The 17823-nt window shown below is 38.8% G+C and overlaps 1 protein-coding gene across 1 annotated transcript in view; it reads left to right on the forward strand.

Moving 5' to 3' along the window:
- The window catches only part of Adamts20 (ADAM metallopeptidase with thrombospondin type 1 motif 20), a 110857-nt gene extending 94047 nt beyond the window's left edge, over positions 1 to 16810 (forward strand). Inside the window, exons 31-38 of the mRNA XM_048350887.1 lie at positions 520 to 720; positions 1745 to 1874; positions 2637 to 2731; positions 2860 to 2951; positions 3423 to 3556; positions 6657 to 6748; positions 13018 to 13122; positions 16721 to 16810. Of these exons, the coding sequence (XP_048206844.1) occupies positions 520 to 720; positions 1745 to 1874; positions 2637 to 2731; positions 2860 to 2951; positions 3423 to 3556; positions 6657 to 6748; positions 13018 to 13122; positions 16721 to 16810 (939 nt within the window). The remainder of the gene's footprint in view (positions 1 to 519; positions 721 to 1744; positions 1875 to 2636; positions 2732 to 2859; positions 2952 to 3422; positions 3557 to 6656; positions 6749 to 13017; positions 13123 to 16720) is intronic.
- The last annotated feature ends 1013 nt before the right edge of the window (positions 16811 to 17823 follow it).

A 17823-nucleotide genomic window follows, 5' to 3' on the forward strand; every position in this document is an offset into this window, starting at 1 on the left:
TTAAATATTATGACTTCTTTTAAAAATTTATTTCTCAGCCCTAAGGCTTGAACTCAGCCTGGGGTGCTGTCCCTGAGCTTCTTTTTCTCAAGGCTAGCACTGTACCCTTTGAGCCACAGTTCCACTCCTGCTTTTTTTGGGGGGGGGTAGTTTATTGGAGATAAGACTTTCCTTCCCTGGATGGCTTCAAACTGTGATCCTCAGATCTTAGCTTCCTGAGTAGCTAGGATTACAGACATGAACCACTGGTGCCTGGCCTATTATGACTTCTTAAACTCTAGTAATGTCCTATTCCCCCCCCACCAAAAAACAAAACAAAACAAACAAACAAAAACAACCACCTGTTAGACAAAACCAATCCATTGCCTAATCACTGATGAATTATGTCTCTCTACAGTGGCAAGTCCTTTTTGAACATTCTCCCCATTGCTCTGTGCATAAACCTGTTTCTACTCTGAGTAGAGGATTTTCTGAGTTTTAGAACATCTTCCTATCTCCTGGTAATTATATATTTCATAGTGTGCAGGAAACTGTGGGCTTAGCTACCCACAAAGGATTACATACTGTGTTGGGATCCAGTCTACCAAGAAGCATAAGCCTCCTCAGCTTTGGCCTGTTCAGTACCAAGAATGCCCTGTGCTGCCTTCCTCTCAGCTTCACAAATGCGATTCTAGAAGCTGCTTGCGTGTGGCCACTTGGAAAGTTGGGAAATGGAGCCAGGTTAGTGTATAAAATTATAATTTAAAGCCTTTGGGGTAGGACGTTATTAGGGATGGAAGGCTAGAAATCTGTACATCTAATAAGATCCACAAAGATGTCTCATACTTGTCTAAAAAACACTTCATTGGTCATTTGTATACATTTTTTATTTCTCTTTTGTGTTTGCCATAAGTGACTTTTTAGGAGAGACTGTAACAATTATTTATCTCTGTTCCTTAGCTCTGCACAGTAGCTTGCCCTTTGAATCTATGCTTAAGAAATACTTATTAATGAAGCATTAAATAAATATGTTGGGTGTCAGTGTTGTGCACCTGTTGTGAACCTAGCTCCTTGGGACATTGAGATCAGAAGGACTGTGGTTCCAGGCTAGCCCAAGGTGAGGGTTGGGGCAGAGGGCATTCACAAGATCCTTTCTTGACTGAAAGAGTCTGGTATAGTATTGTGCACTTGTCATCCCAGCTATAGCAGGAAGCACAAATAGGAGGATCACAATTCTGTCCAACCTGGGCCAGAAGTGAGATTCCCATCTCAAATACAGCCAGAGCAAAAAGGTCTGAAGCCACGACCCAAGTAGTAGTAATACAAGTGAAAGGGTACTGCCCCAAGAAGACATAAACAAATCTAAGACATGAGGAAGAACGCTGTACTCCCAATTTCATGGATGGAAACCAACCAAATATTTCTTTACATGCTTAGCCTCAGATCGTAGTGAGAAAAAAACTCTCAGTAGTTTTAAGAGCTACCATTAACAGTAAGTATGTACAGGCCACTGCTAATATGCTAATATGGCCGCATAAAATACATAAAAAGAAACCACTAACAGGAAGAATAGCCTTAGGCTTGTGCCTAAGTATTATTTTCTGCCTATGGCTGTCCACATGCCAGTATTTTGACATCTCTGGTGGTGGTTCTAGACTTCACTGACCCTCATCTTATTCTGCAAGGGACCTTGTCTGAGAGGCATGGATTCACTGACCTTTTTAATTGCTATATATCTTGCCTTCAAGTTTTCCTGTCTTCACAGTGCTCGATGACCTGTGGGACTGGGGTCATGGAAAGGAGAGTTGAATGTAGGCTTGAGAACGGCTGGCCCACTGACTTATGCCTGAAACATTTAAAACCAGATGCTCAGAAGAAATGCTATGCTCATGACTGTAAGTAATCAATCTCAAGATCTCCTGGGCGCTAGGTGGCCCTTTAGAAGCTTCTAGTTAAAATGTGAAATGAGCTGGGCACAGTGGCTAAAGCCTGTAATCCTAGCAACTTGGGAGGTAAAGATTTAGAGGATGGAGGTTTGACTTCTTAAAGTTTGTGAAGCTCCATTTCAAAAATGGCTGGACAGGGGAGTGCTCACTGTGACTGAAACTATGTAGGAGGAACACAAATAGGAGACTCAAGGTCCAGGACATAAAGTGAGATCCTATCTGAAAAATAGCCACACAATAAGGGCTGACAGAGTAGCTCAAGTGGTAGTGCACTTTACTTACAAGTACCTAGGCCCCGGGTTCAAAATACAGTACTTCACAAAGTGATGTAAACATTGCTGAGTGTTGTTTGGCTCTTGCCTGCAATCTCAGCAACTCAGGAAGCTGAGATTTGAAAATCGAGGTTCAAATCCAGCCAGGGCAGTAAAGCCCAGAAGACTTATCTCCAATTAACAAGCAGAAAGCCAGAAGTAGAGGTGTGGCTCAAGTGGCAGAGCACCAGCCTTGAGTAGAAAAAGCCAAGTGAGTGTAAAAGGCCCTGAGTTCAAGGCCCAGTACTGGTATGAGAAAAAAAGCAACATGAAAATAAATATATATGCCCACTCCACAGAATGGATTGCCAGACCTTCACAGTACAGTATTCACATGATCAAGTGCATGCTGTTTGTAATTAGCTTCTTAGTGATGTGTTATGTTAATTTGTCTTTGAAGGCAAATCATTAGCCACCTGCAAAGAAATCCAAGTTACAAACAACACTACCAAGGATGGTGACTATTATCTAAATGTAAAGGGAAGAATAATAAAGGTATGAAGAAAACAATTCCTGATTGATTTTAACATTGACAATTGTCTTTCAGAGTGATGATCTGAATGTTTCTGACATTGACAATTGTCTTTCAGAGTGATGATCTGAATGTTTCTGTTTTCCTCTAGGTCCATTGTTCAGGTATGACCACAGAAAGCCCCATGGAGTACTTACCACTGGTCAAAAGCGAAGACAACTTTTCTGAAGTATATGGCTTGAGGTATGAGCAAGACTTTGTCTCACGAGTGCATTATTATGGTCCTGAGGTGCTCTAACCTCATGCTTGATTCTTGAATAGCTCATATAGTTATTTGGGAAGAAGAGGACATATTAAGACCTAAGCCATCTTTTTGTCTTTGCCAGCTCCTTAATAAAGTCCTGAACATTCATAGGTAATCACAGATAGAATTAAAGGTATGAATAGAGTCATTGAGAGGGACTTATGTGCATTTTCCTAGAAATTAAATTAATTCTAGTAATCAAAACTAAGAGAATTCCACCTGACTTATTTTTCTACACTCTGTCCTTGCATATTCTCACTACGAATGGTTTTTGTTTCTTTCTCATTTAACATGGTAGCACTATGATGCTCAATAATAGGAGTAAGTCCTTTCCTGCTTCCACAACTTACATACATGTTAGGGCCCAGTGTTAGTGTCTATCACTGAAAATGTTTCCCATGTTGTTCCAGACTAGAAAATCCACACGAATGTCCTTTTAATGGGAGTAGGAGACAAGACTGTAATTGTAAAAATGACTACTTAGCTGCTGGATATACTGTTTTCCAAAAGATAAGAATTGATCTCACTTCTATGCAAATTAAAAGTAAGTACTCAAGCTCATGCCTATAACCTTAGCTATGCAGGAAGCTGAGATCAGAGGATCTTGGTTTGAAGCCAGCCCAGGCAAGAAAGTCTGTGAGACTCTTATCTCCAATTAACCATGCAAAGAAAGAAGAAGAAAGAAAGACAGAAAAATAAGAAACTAAAAGAAAAAAAAAGCTGAGTGCTGGTGGCTCACACCTATAATTCTATCTATTCATGAGGCTGAGATCTGAGGATCACAGTTCAAAGCCAGCCTGGGCAGAAATGTCCCTGTAAGACTCTTACCTTAAACACCAGAAAACCATGTGAAGCTGTGGTTCAGTAGTAGAGCACTAGCCTTGAAAAAAGAAATCTAGGGACAGCACCTAGTTCCTGAGTTCAAGCCTCAGGATTGGCACAAACACATGCTCATGTGCACACACACACACACACACACACACACACACACACTCAATCTCTGTTTTCCAAACAAAAGAGACTGTATTTGCTAATGAATAGTCTAGCTGTATGCTGATGTATGCCTATGACAGCAGGATATAGGAGTAGCTTGACAATGGCCAACAATTAAATTTTTGTTTTCTATTTTTCTTATTTTTATTTATTTTGTGTGATAGTGCTTAAACTCAGTACCGCTCTTGCTTGGCCTTTTCACTCTAGGCTGGTTCTCTACCACTTTAGCCACACTTCCACTTCTGACTTCATTTAAAAAATGTTTCTAGATAAATTCTCAGCAATGACATACATCATGAAGCCCCTGAACTAGTGTAGTAAAATTTGAACAACAGTGATGTAAGTTAGCTCCTTCCCAAGGTAAAAGTCTCTACCTTCAAATCCCCAACAACATTGAGTATGAGGAAATTATCTTCAGCGTACTCATGTGAGCTTTCTATAGGCTTTGCAGTAGTAACTAACAGCTGGGCATCAGTAGTTAACACCTGTAATCCTAGCTAATCAGGAGGCTGAGATCTGAGGATCACATGTTAAAGACACAGCCCAGGCAGGAAAATCTGTGAGACTCTTATCTCCAATCAACTACCAAAAACAGCTGGAAATGGAGCTATGGATCAACTGGTAGAGAGCCAGCCTTGAGCAAAAAAGCTCAGGCCCTGAGTTCAAGCCACCCCAAGACTGGTACAAATAATTCTTCTTCTTCTTCTTCTTCTTCTTCTTCTTCTTCTTCTTCTTCTTCTTCTTCTTCTTCTTCTTCTTCTTCTTCTTCTTCTTCTTCTTCTTCCTCTTCTTCTTCTTCCTCTTCCTCTTCCTCCTCCTCCTCCTCCTCTTCCTCCTCTTCTTCTTCTTCCTCTTCTTCTTCTTCTTCATCGTCATCATCATCATCACACTTGTTTCCCCACACTTTATCCATTGACTGTTTTTGTGCATTAGTTAACACAGATACAACATCACCAGATTGCAAGTAATGGAATTAAAACCTATGTAGAAAAGTTAACTAACTTGCCCTAAATTATAGTAACTGGCATCACGAGAGAATAAAGTCTCATTTACAGAGCCAAGATTTTGGGTCTCATGACACCCTTCTAGGAAATCATTTACTATTCAATCAATCAATAAAATGTACTTACAAGAATAATGCAGCCTGATCTACTAAACATTATGCATCTGTAATTAAGAGACGAAGAGTCATTTCAGAAGCAGAGCCCTGGTTCAATCCTTATGAAATCACTAATGCTCAGCCCATATATTTTGAGATGATATTTGCATACTGTATGTACATACTATATTAAATATTGGCATACATAATGTCAATTGTTTCATGATTATTTATTTATGCCAGTATTAGGGCTTGAACTCAGGGTCAAGTACTCTTGCTTAGCTTTTGCTGATCCAGGCTGGCACTATACCACTTGAGCAACACCTCCATTTCCAACTTTCTTCTGGTTAATTGAAAATAAGAATCTCGGGACTTGAATTCAGGGTTTGGGTGCAGTTTCTGAGCTTTTTTAATTCTCCAGGCAGGGTTGTTATTATAAAGGTGATGTATAGAGGAGTTACAGTTATATAAGTCAGGTGGTACATTGAATATTTGGAGTTCCTTTGCCCACCTTTCTCTCCATTCATCTTTCCACCCTCATTTTGAGTTCACCTTCCCACTTTGAGATCCAGCTTTCGGATATTTACATTGTTAGGCTTGTAAGTAAGTTGTTCAAAGGAATGACACCACTGGAATCCTCCCTTGCATAGGCCATACTTCGTTGTTATATTTGTGTATATGTATATGACCCTTTTACATACATATTTGTAAGTTCTAACTTCCCTATCTGAGAGAAAACATATTGACTATGACTCTATAAGCTTCAATTCTCCTACATCAGAGGCTGAGATCTGAGGATGGCAGCAGCTTAAAACCAGCTCAGGCAGAAAAGTCTGTGAGATGCTTTCTTTTCTAATTAGGCAGTGAAAAGCCAGAAATGGAGGTTTTGGCTCAAGTGGTAAAGTGCCAGCCTTGAGTGAAAAAGTTAAGGAAGGACACAAGGCCCTAAATTTAAACTCCAGTTGTCAGTACACACACACACACACACACACACACACACACACATACACACACACACACACACACACACACACACACACACACACGAAAAAGAAGAAGAAAAAATACCGTACAAGAAGTCAATTCTGCTGCTACCCAATCTGAGACTTTCAGCCTTCAAAACTGTGAGTTATGAGAAGGAGTCACGTGTTGGTGCCTAAGCTAGCCTCAAACCTAAATCCTCTCGATGTTAGCCTCTCAAACATTATGATTACAGGCAGAAGCTCACATCACTAGTGCCCAGAGGGAACATTTTTGTGTTGAAGAACATTTATTCACTGAGGGATTGTTCTGTTATATACTATAATTGGGACCTTTTTGTTTAAATTTTATATAAATATATTTAGGGCAAAAGTATAAAAAATGGTCTGCTTGATGGTAAAGATTACATTATTCTCTTGTGTTTTTCTTGTGCTATGAGTAGTGCTTGAATTCAGGGCCTCGCATTCTCACTTGCCTTTTTCACTCCAGGCTTATGTTTTACCATTTGAGCCACACCTCCAGGTCCACATTATCCTCTTAATGCTAAGAAGTCTCATTTATTATTTTCTAGCTATGGACTTTCTTTATTCCCAGACAATATTTGGAAAAACAGTTCCGTATGCCACAGCTGGAGATTGCTACAGTGCTGCTAGATGCCCACAGGTATTGCATATTCATGTTCATTTTTCCTTTACTATTAAAATGTTTATCTTGATTGTCTTACAAATATGACAAGCAAAAAAGAAAAGAAATATGCAAAATATTCTGTAGGAATTTTTACAAGTTGTTTTTAAAGAACTAATGACAAAAATTTTGAATCGTTTAGATGCATATGTGTGGTGTGTCTGAATAATTACATACATAAAATATATAAAAATAAAATACAAAATATAAGTGCTGTAACCGGCACTTCTGCGGTAATGTGTTAGCATCACCAGGAACCCAGCCAAATGGACCACCAGTGTTGAGCTTCAACATCCAAACCAGGAGCTAATATAAACCTTTTCTTTTCAGAAAGTTTATAGCCTTGGGTCCTTCATTGTTGGAGTGTGAAACTGATTAATATGCAAAACAATTTATTCTATTACATCGGAAATGGACAGCGTATATTTCCATGACTTAATTCCTTCTTTTTAGTGTCTTCCACCCAGACATTTCCTCATCTCTCCTTTGATGGTTTTGTATGACTTTCAGAGGTGTTTCCTAGGAGAAACTTTGCAAACATTTCTCTCTCTCTTTCTCTCTCCCTCCACCCTTTTTACTTGTGTCAGTCCTGGGTGCTGTTCGTGAGCTGCTTTGCTCAAGGTTAACCCTGTCTCACTTGAGCCACACACACACTTCTGGCTTTTTGGTGGTTAAATGGACATAAGAGTCTCACAGGCTTTCCTGTCCTGGCCGGCTTTGAACTGAAATCCTCAGATCTCAGTCTCCTGACTGTAGGATTACAAGCAGCAGCCACCAGTGCTTGGCTGGGATCTCATGTTTAATAAGGGATTTTGTATAGTTCATACAAACAATATTTTTTATAATACAGCAGGGAATTGTAAGCTAGGTGAATTCACAGCTAATTGAACCTATGAATCAAATCTACTACCCAGGAGATAGCAATTAAAATACTGCTAGCATTTGGAAGAGAAGTTGTTAGTGTTTTGCTCAAACCCTTTCTTCTTGGAATTTCTTATTAACAACTTCCATATGACACATAAAATATGTTTATATTTTATATATGTTTATGTATGTGGAACTAAAGGGAAGAGAGATCAGAAGACATTAAAACTAAAGTCTGAGAAAATAAGAAAAAAACTAACTGGAAGAAACAGACAAATCTCAAGTTCAGTAACTCCAATAGAACCTGGAAATATTACAAGACATCCCTATTTCACTCAAACACTGTAAATTCAGTGTGACTCAAAGCATAAAGTGATTTATAAACAGCCTCTAATATAATAATAAAATATTAAAACACTATTGAGCCTGCAAGGTTTACTTCAATTGACACTGGAATCTAATGTTTCCAGGTTTCTGTAGGTAAAGGATAATTTTTAATCTACCAGGGAGTAGGAAGAGATTGCTAAGAAATGGAATTTTAAATTACATCATGTAAGGAGAGGGAACTCAGTAAAAAGAACTGGAGGTGATAAATATTTAAGAATTTAAATATTTGAAGAGGTGCTATAGAAGAGTGAGCCCATCTGTGCTATTCTAGGAAAAATTATTAAAGCAAAAGTGGGCACCAGTGGCTTATGCCTGTAATCCTATCTACTCATGAGGCTAAGATCTGAAAATTACAGTTCAAAGCCAGTCCAGACAGGAAAGTCCATGAGACTCCTGTCTCCAATTAACCAGCAAAAAGCCAGAAGTGGAGCTATGGCTCAAGTGGTAGAGCACCAGCCTTGAGCAAAAAAATCAGGGACAGCACCTATGCTCTGAGTTTAAGCCCTAGGACCAGGATTTAAGACAGATAGATAGATTGATTGATTGATAGTAGATAGATAGACAGATGGATAGATGATAGATAGAGATACAGATATATAGATATATAACATTATATATATATATATATATGTTGGGAGAATTGTCTAGTTAAGTAAACTTCAAATAGTCAATATTTTAAATATAATTTTGTTGTTATTACTCAGGTATTGTACAGAGGGGTTACCATTTCATAAGTCAGGTAATGAGTACATTTTTTGGCAATATCCTTGTTGCCTTTATTTTATTTATTTTTTGTTGCCTTTATTTTAATAGATAACTCTTGTCGTCTGAAATCCTGCTGACTTTATCAGTGATAATAGCTGTTCCAGTAGATTTCTGATGATGTCATCCATGGACAAAAATACTTACACATTTTTCTTTTCAATTGGGATAGCTTTTATTTCTTTGTCTTGGCAACTCCCTCTGGTGCAGTGCTGAGTGGGGTGAGAGTGGCCATGCTAATGTCTCCATTGTAGGTGGACAGCGTTCAGTCCTTCTTCATTAAGTATGCTAGCTGAGAGTGTTTTATAGATATCATTGACCAGGTAGCGAAAGCACCCTTTTCTTTCTAGCTTATAATAGCTCAATTGCTATGTATATATGAATACATAAGATGATGCTAAACAAAATGAACTCCAAGTTATGGAAATAAGTGGTTTATCATTGTTATTTTCAACATACCAGGTGAAATGATGCCATTTTTCTTTTGTCTTTCTTCCTGAAGTCAGTGTAACAGATTTTGGTACCCTGGGTATTGTATATATGTTTATCTGAACTAGGGAAGGGAAAGGGAACATCAAGATGGAGAGACAAAGGATAAAAGATGAACCAATGCAACAGCAATACTTACAAAACTATATGCTGTAAACCAATTGTACAACTCTGGGGGGAAGGGGAGGGGATTGGGGAGGGGGGAAGGAGAGAGAAAAATGAGGGAGGAGGTAACAAGTTTGATAAGAAATGTACTCATTGCCTTATGTATAAAACTGTAACCCCTCTGTACATCACTTTGACAATAAACAAATCAATTTAAAAATATATATAAAAAAAGAAAAGCCAAGTGAAAATGGGAGCCCCTGAGTTGAAGCCCCAGTATGGGTGCAAATAGGAAAGAGAAGTGGGGAGGGGAGAAGAGAAAAGGGGAGGGCAGGAGGTAAGAGGAAAGTTGAATTTCAAGGAGAGTTGGATTCTGCCTAATTTCTTCTGCATCTGCTGAGATGATCCTATGATTAATATCCGTTATTATCGTGCTAGAGTATGTAACCCTCATTGAGTTTTGCGTGTTGAAACAAGCTTGCATTCCTATGATTAATGCCTAATTATTTTTTATGTAGCTAGATTGGGTATCTTATCATTTGGACATTTGGTTAAGAATTTTTCATCTTTAATCATAAGAGATATTAGTCTGTCATTTTCTTCTCTTGTGATGGCTTTGAGTTATCAAGGAGATGTTAAGTCTTGTGAAATGAATTAGGAAGTATTCCTTTATCTTCTATATTTTGGGAAGTATTTGTTGACAAAAATTCTTTCCTTAAATTTTGGGGAGTATTCATCAAAAAAGCCACCTGGACCTGTGGTTTTCTTTGTGAAAATCATTTTGCTGACTTAATTGAATGTTTTTATTCATTGCAGATCCCTTCAGATTTTTCTAGTTTATCTTTAATCACTTTTGGTAGTCCATATTGTTTTAGAAATTCATCCATTTCATCTAAGTTAATCAACTGCTTGTAATGTATTGTTGCTAGTATTCCTTTTTTTCTTTCATATTTTTATAAGCTTATCAGTGCCCTTACCCCTCTTTCATGAGTTTAGGAATCTCTCTCTCTTCCTCTCTCTCTCAGAAATTAAATTATTGGATCAATTGAAGCTTTGTTAGGTTTGTTTGTTTGTTTTTCCAGAAAGCTATTGTTTGGATTTATTCATAATTCTCTATTGTTTTCGTTCTTTATTTTATCCAATTTTACTCTGCCCTTTGTAATTTCTTTCCTTCTGCTTGTCTTAGATTTGATTTATTTTTTCCTAGGGTCTTAAGATCAAAGGTTACATGAATGATTCTTTCCTAATATATACATTTATAGCTGTAAATTTCTCTTTAAGTACTTGTTTTGCTGTATCTTGGGATGCTTTTTATGTTGTGTATTTATTTCTGCTCACCTTAAATCATTTTTATTGTCACATGTGCTGTCTTCTTTGAATCTTTAGTTATATTGGAGTGCAGCTGGTTTTCAGTTTCCAAATATTTGTGAACTTCCTAAATTTCCTTCTGTTTTTATTTCTGCTTCTTTTCATTGTGGTTGGAAAACAAACTGGATTATCTCAGTCCTTTTTACTTGACTGCTGCTGGTTTTTTGGCGTATCACCTGGCTCATCCTGAAGCAGGCTTGGTGCGTGCCTGAGAGAATGTGTGCTGTGCTGTGGTTGGGGGGAGTGCTTGCAGAACACAGGCAGTGTGGAAGTGTGGGCAGAGGTGTTTACTAAGTGTTGATCTTCTGCCTTCCACGGAAACTCGGCAGCTATTGCTGTAGGATGATCAGTTTATTTGTTCCATTGTGTCACGTGTACTTAGTTTTGTTTCATTTACTTTAAGAGTTCTGTGGCACAGGATTACATGGTCTTAATGATCTTGATTTCTTCACAGACTGACCACTTTAGTATGTTAACATTTCACTCTTTGTGTAATTTTTGTGTGTGTTTGTTAGTACCGGAGCTAAACTCAGGGGTTGGGTACTGTCTCTTAGTTTTTTTCACTCAAGGCTGGTGCTCTGCCACTTGAGCCATCACTTTACTTCTAGCTTTTTGATGGGCAGTTGGAAGTAAGTCTTACAGACTTCTCTGCTGGGGCTGGTTTGAACTACGGATCCCCAGATCTCAGCCTCCTCAGTAGCTAGGATTATAGGCGTGAGCCAGGGCTGCCCAGCCAAAATATTTTTTGATGAGAACATAGAATCTGAATAATAGGTATTTACATGATCAGGATTTTTAATAATAAAACAGCAATTTCTATTTTGTTTTAACAACTTTTCTGCAATTTCAAGGTAACCTTATTCTCCTCCCCACCCCAAAAAAAATCTAAAAAAATATGTAGCCCTGTAATCCAAGATTATAATCAGAAAGACAGACATTGCAGGATAATACCTACTCTAAGATCCTTAATATCAAACCTGGAACCAGCAACAAACTGCCTCTCTCAGCCATCAGGAAGACACACTTTCATCATGTTTTTTTTTTTTTTTGAGAGGTGGGGCATTTCTAAAAATGCAGGATTTTATTTCAAAATCCGATGTTTCTGGCCATTGGTGGCTCACACCTATAATCCCAGTTCCTGCCGAGACAGATCTGAGGACTGCAGTTTGAAACTAGCCCAGGCAGAAAACTCTGTGAGACTCTTGTCTTCAATTAACCAGCAAAAAGCTGGAAGTGGAGCTGTGGTTCAAGTGGTAAAGCACCAACCTCAAGCAGAAAAAGCTAAGGGATAGCATCAAGACCATGAGCTCAAGCCTCAGTACTAATGCACGCACACACACACACACACACACACACACACACACACACACACACACTGGTTGGACCCCAGATTAGATGTTCTTGGGTCTAGGTCCCTGTTTTCAAAAGGAGCCATCTCACCTATACTCCATCTTTATTTACCTGCCCAAGGCTCCTGCTTTCTAAACAGCCTTGAGCAGAACATGCTAACTCAAGTCCTTGAGTTCAAGCCCTAGTTTTGGCACAGAAAACAATGAGTTCTGTGTTTCTTGATTTGCAGTAGTCACATGATACCTCTTCCTTGTTGGACTTTGCAGGCCAATTGGATTTGTTTTGTTTTTAAAAAGTACATGTTAGCCAGGTGTTGGTGGCTAATGCCTGCCGTCCTAGCTACTCAGGAGTCTGAGATCTGAGAGTTGTAATTCAAAGCCAGCCCTGGCAGGAAAGTTTATGAGCATCTTATATTAACTACTAACAAGCCAGAAGTAGAGCTGTGACTCAGGTGGTGGTAGAGCACCAGCCTTGAGCATAAAAACTCAGGTCCTGAGTTCAAGCCCCAGGACCAGCCCCCAAAATAGAATTATTTCGACACAGATACTATAACATGTTATTAGTCTTGTTATTTGAAATTGAGAAGCCTTACTTGTAATTGTGTGTGTGCATGTATGTAATATATGCGTACACACATGTATACATATAAACACATGCATGTATACATGCATACACTGGGGTTTGAACTCAGGACATGGCTGCTGTCCCTTAGCTTTTTGCTCTCTTGCCTGGACTGGCTTTGAACCATGGTCCTCAGATCTCTGTATCCTGAGTAGCTAGGATTAAACTATTTCAGTGGTTCCAGGAGTCTCTTATTTTTTAAGGAAGGGACTTGGAAAGTAATTCAAATCGTTTGACATTTCTAGTCAAGGGCGTTCTTCTGAAGCATTACATGAATCCATCTTGTTTTGTTTTCCATCCAGGGACAGTTCAGCATTAACTTGACAGGAACTGGGGTGAAGATCTCCAGCACGGCCAAGTGGCTTGCTCAGGGGAGGTACGCCTCCATCATCATCCACAGATCGCAGGTAAATGCACCGGACCAAAGGCTTCCAATTGTCAAAAGGCCCTCCAGCTCCAATGTAAGATGACACAGAGCGAATGGCTGGAGTTATTGTGCTTGCGCATGTCACACGTAATGGGCCATAACCATTCATGACATGGAGTTATACATTCACTTGATTTAATGTGTATATGAAGCTTATATCCATAATGTGTATATGTAAGCTCATATACATCCCCCATATGCACTACAGATACTTGAACACAAAATACCAAAGGAAAGGACCTAGTTGGGATTGTTTTTGGGTTTTTTTTGTCTGTCTCAAATTTGGGACTAACGATTTGACATGCTGCTACTTGAGAAAAAGTAGATTTCCAGTTCACTTTAAAGGTCTAGGGAGGTTCATATTTCAAAGTGCCAGTTAAAAGCTTTTTTGTTTGTCTCAATACTTTGAGTGATGGAGGTTGTCAATACCATGTTACTTAAGGAATATTCTTCACTGTATTTTCAAGAGTTTAGGATGACTTATCTTATGTTCAGGTCATATTTTCCTGCTTATCTTTATCTAAATAACACTGTAATTTGATCTGTGGAACTAGAGACCCAATGTTTCTGTGTAGACTTGTAACTATTTTACAGTCTAGTTATATAGCTATTGTGGCTCTAACCAATCCATTATTCGAAGTAGAGTCTATTTGATTCTGCTGCTGGAATGGCATACTGACATGCACATTTTTTGAGATGCTTTCTGTTGCTTCCAGTCTCTGTGTCTGGGGTAGCACAGCTCCCCCCACTCAGGAAGCCTGGCTCGGGGCTGTCATGTGCTCAGTTAAATGTTCATGGGCCAGCACAAGCAACACCGTTGTCCAGGCAGTGTCTATAGAGTTCTCTTTCTTTTGATGAAACTGACTTCTGTCATCCTCCTTTACACAAATATTGTTTATAAATGCACTGGAATATTCTGACATCCATAGCCTTTAAGATCATAAAATAATCTCTCAACTCATAATTAGAGCATTCTAATTTGTGATATCTCTGTTACATGGGTGAATGAAACATTCCAAATGAATGGCTATTTGTAGATACTTATTGGCATGTTTAGGTCTAATCCTTTTGGAAGACAGATGAAAATGAAATAATGATTTATGTAAAGTACATTCTGAGCAAGTGTTCAGTGAAATATCTTGTCCTTCTGTGTTGAGTTAAGACATCTTTGAATTCAAGCAAAAGACTGAATCCTAGCTGAAACCTTGCATAAGACATGAATATTTAGTTCATTATTCATTTTCTCCTATTTAACTTCTGTTCTGAAGTTAAATTATTCACTTTTATTTATTTATATTCTCTTGAATTATCTATACAATTCAACACATCAGTTTGAGTCCAATTCTCCCTCAACTAATCCCATTCCTCCCTGCAAGTTACCAGTTTCTATTTTCACATAGAATATAATGACTCTATTCACTCACCCTTCCTCCATTTGATTCCACTAAATTCTTTATTTAATTCATGAGGAAATTCTACCCCAAATCAAAGTGCTGCATATGACTGCATTATTTGAATAGGGGGACTGGCATATAACTTGTGAAATCCAAATATACTTTTGGAAATGGAAACCTATTTCCATTTGCTACTGGGTTTAACCAAGATGAACTATTTATCTCCACAATATGTGCCAGAATTCGGAAATGGACAACATTACATTTTTATAATCATTCATTCTGAGTTTAGTCAGATTCTCTGGAGTTGAAAGAGCTTTTGAGAGAAAAGGCATCTTCAGAACTTCTGGTTTCAAAGGATTCTTGAATCTCAAAAGCCCCAAGAACCACATTTCTTTCTTCACTCTTCCCTTCCTCTCTAGATTGGAAATCATAACTGCCTGGGAGCTGATGGCTCATACCTGTCATCCTAGCTACTCAGGAGACTGAGGTCTGAGGATCACTGTGAAGCCAGCTAGGGCAGGAAAGTCCATGAGGCTCTAATCTCCAATTAACCAACAAAAAAATAGAAATATTGTTCAAGTGGTAGAGCACCAGCCTTGAGCTAAACAGCTAAGGGACAGTGGCCAGGCCCTGAGTTCAAGCCCCAGTACCAGCACACATGCAAGAAAATAACAGTTTACCTTCTCCTAAATATGGTAGGAGTTCAATCTATTTTTATTTCATTCTATCAAAATCTTTAGTCTTTTGTGGGCCCCCAAATGGAAGGAAGCTTAAAGAGTATTTGTCCACTACGCCATCCCTGCTCTCCTGCTTTTTAGTAAATTGTTCTACTAAAGGAACATCTTCTGTTTTTAGCTTTTCTCTATCTAGTTATAATTGGTACTTTCAGCCTGCTACTCTCTCTTTGCTTTTATACATTCCTCCATGTTTCCACGAGATGCTGCAGGTGAGTGGGGTACAATATGAGTCACGTGCCTTCGATATCTTTCTTGCATTTGATCAGAGAACCTTGCATAAAATTGTATAAATATTTTTATTGTATTTATTTTTCTTTATTGTATAAATATTGGAGAAAAGATTGAGAGGTTTTAATAAACTTGTTGATACTCAAAGACATACTTTGGTGGAAAAATATGTGGAAAGAGATGAAGTACATAAATTCTCATTGTAATTATCAAATAGCTACTACAAATCTTAGGTTATCTACTTTTAACTTTTCCATCACTGCCAATTGGAACTAATACTGAAAATGTATAGTTTTTTTACTTCACATGTAATTGTTACTAGGGCTGATAGCTCATGCCTGTAATTCTAGGTACTCAGGGTGTTGAGATAGTGGTTTGAAGCCAGCCCAAGCAGGAAAGTCCATGAGACTATTATCTTCAATTAAACAGAAAATAAACAAGCAAACAACAACAAAACCCAACAACAGTTGGAAGTGGAGCTGTGACTTAAGTGGTACAGCACCAGCCTTGAGCAAAAAAACCCCAAGAAACAATGCCCAGGCTCTGAACTCAAGTACTGTGAAAATGTGTGTGTGTGTGTAATATACATAATTATATGTATAATTGTTATGGAAAAAACTTGGTTAATGATTTCAGCCATGTGATTAAAAGACATATGCTTTTTGTTCTGTTTTGGGCACACAGCTTGTATGTTTCTCACTTTTATTAGCATTAATCATTCTACTAGAAATTTTCATATTGACATGTCTATATATGCATGCATGCAACTTTCCTTGATCAGGTTCCTTCCTTCCACCCTGCTCAAGCCAACCTCAGCAGGTTTCATGGTTGTATTTGTACACTTGTTTATGTTTGTTTTGTTTTGCTGGTCCTGAGGCTTGAACTCAGGGTTTGGATGCTGTCCCTGAGTCTCTTTATGCTCAAGGCTAGTACTCTACCACTTGAGCCAGAGCACCACTTCGGGCTTTTTAAAGTATTGTATTGTAGGTAAGAGTCTCACAGGGACTTTCCTGGCCAGGCTGAGTGGAACCACGATCCTTGGATCTCAGCCTCCTGAGTAGCCAGGACGACAGGCTTGAGCCCCCAGTGCCGGGCCCCATGGTCATGTAGGAAGCGTCCAGTGTGCTTCACCTTTTCCATCTCCGTCCACAGGTGTGATACATTTCTGTGTGCTCACCCCCTCAGCTTGTGTCTTTCTGCCTCGACTTGTTTTCAGGACGGAGCCAAGGTGTATGGGCGATGCGGAGGCTTCTGCGGGAAGTGCGCTCCTCTTGTGGCCTCGAGTCTTCCCTTTCAAGTGCTGTGAACAGCTCCCGGGGTAGGCCAGGCTGGGGACCTGCAAACCACGGTGCTCATTCAGCTACATCTCCCTTGCTGAGGTTGCCACGAGCAGGGAATCTCTGCTGGGTTTTATGTTTTATTTTCTCAGGGTGCTCATCAGGGATTCAAATCACTTTTAACTTAACAAGTATTTGATGCTCATCAGGATCATTTGGAGAGGACGTACTTCATGACAGGAATACCAGCTATGTTTGAATGCATTCTGCACACACATTGGTGGGCCAGGTCCCAGACATATTCTAGCACGCATGTAAATATGGCCCTGGTGGCGTCCTTCTGCACAGTGAAATGTTTATCCCACTCACTAAAATGGAGCAAGTGAAAATTAGGATCCAAGCACGGTGCACATGCCTGTAATCCTAGACACTCAGGAGGCTGAGCTCTGAGGATCATGGGTCAAAGCCAGTCCGGATAGGAAAGGCTGCAAGACTCTCATCTCCAAGTAATCATCAAAAAAGCCAGAAGTGGTGCTGTGGCTCAAGTGGTAGAGTAGCAGCTTAAGTGAAAAAGCCAGAGAAAAGCACAAGACCTTGAGTTCAAGCTCCAGTACCAGCACAAAACAACAACAAAGCAAAACAAAAAATAACTATAACTAGGACTGAATCTCTCAGGTGACTAGCAAATCAACAGAAACATCATAGGAGTATGCAGCATTATTCTTTCTACTGATGCAGTTTAGATTTCTTGTCTTATTTAATTATGGTGATTTGATAAAAAAAAAAGTAGAGCTAAAGATACAGTACACATTTTGCATTAAAATCCATGCTTGAGTAAAATATTAAATATACAACTTTGTGGGTATAACAGAAGAGATATGTTAGAGTCTGATTTTTAAAACCTACCTCTAAGTTGATTGTACTTACAAGAGCAATACAATGGTTTGTAGAATAGTTCTATGCTATAATCCTTTTAAACTCCAATATGTATATATCTAACTTTTTCAAAGATATTTTTTCAAGGTTATGTACTATATTTTAT

The sequence above is a fragment of the Perognathus longimembris genome, chromosome 1 (genome assembly GCF_023159225.1).
Source record: "Perognathus longimembris pacificus isolate PPM17 chromosome 1, ASM2315922v1, whole genome shotgun sequence".
Lineage (NCBI taxonomy): Eukaryota > Metazoa > Chordata > Mammalia > Rodentia > Heteromyidae > Perognathus > Perognathus longimembris.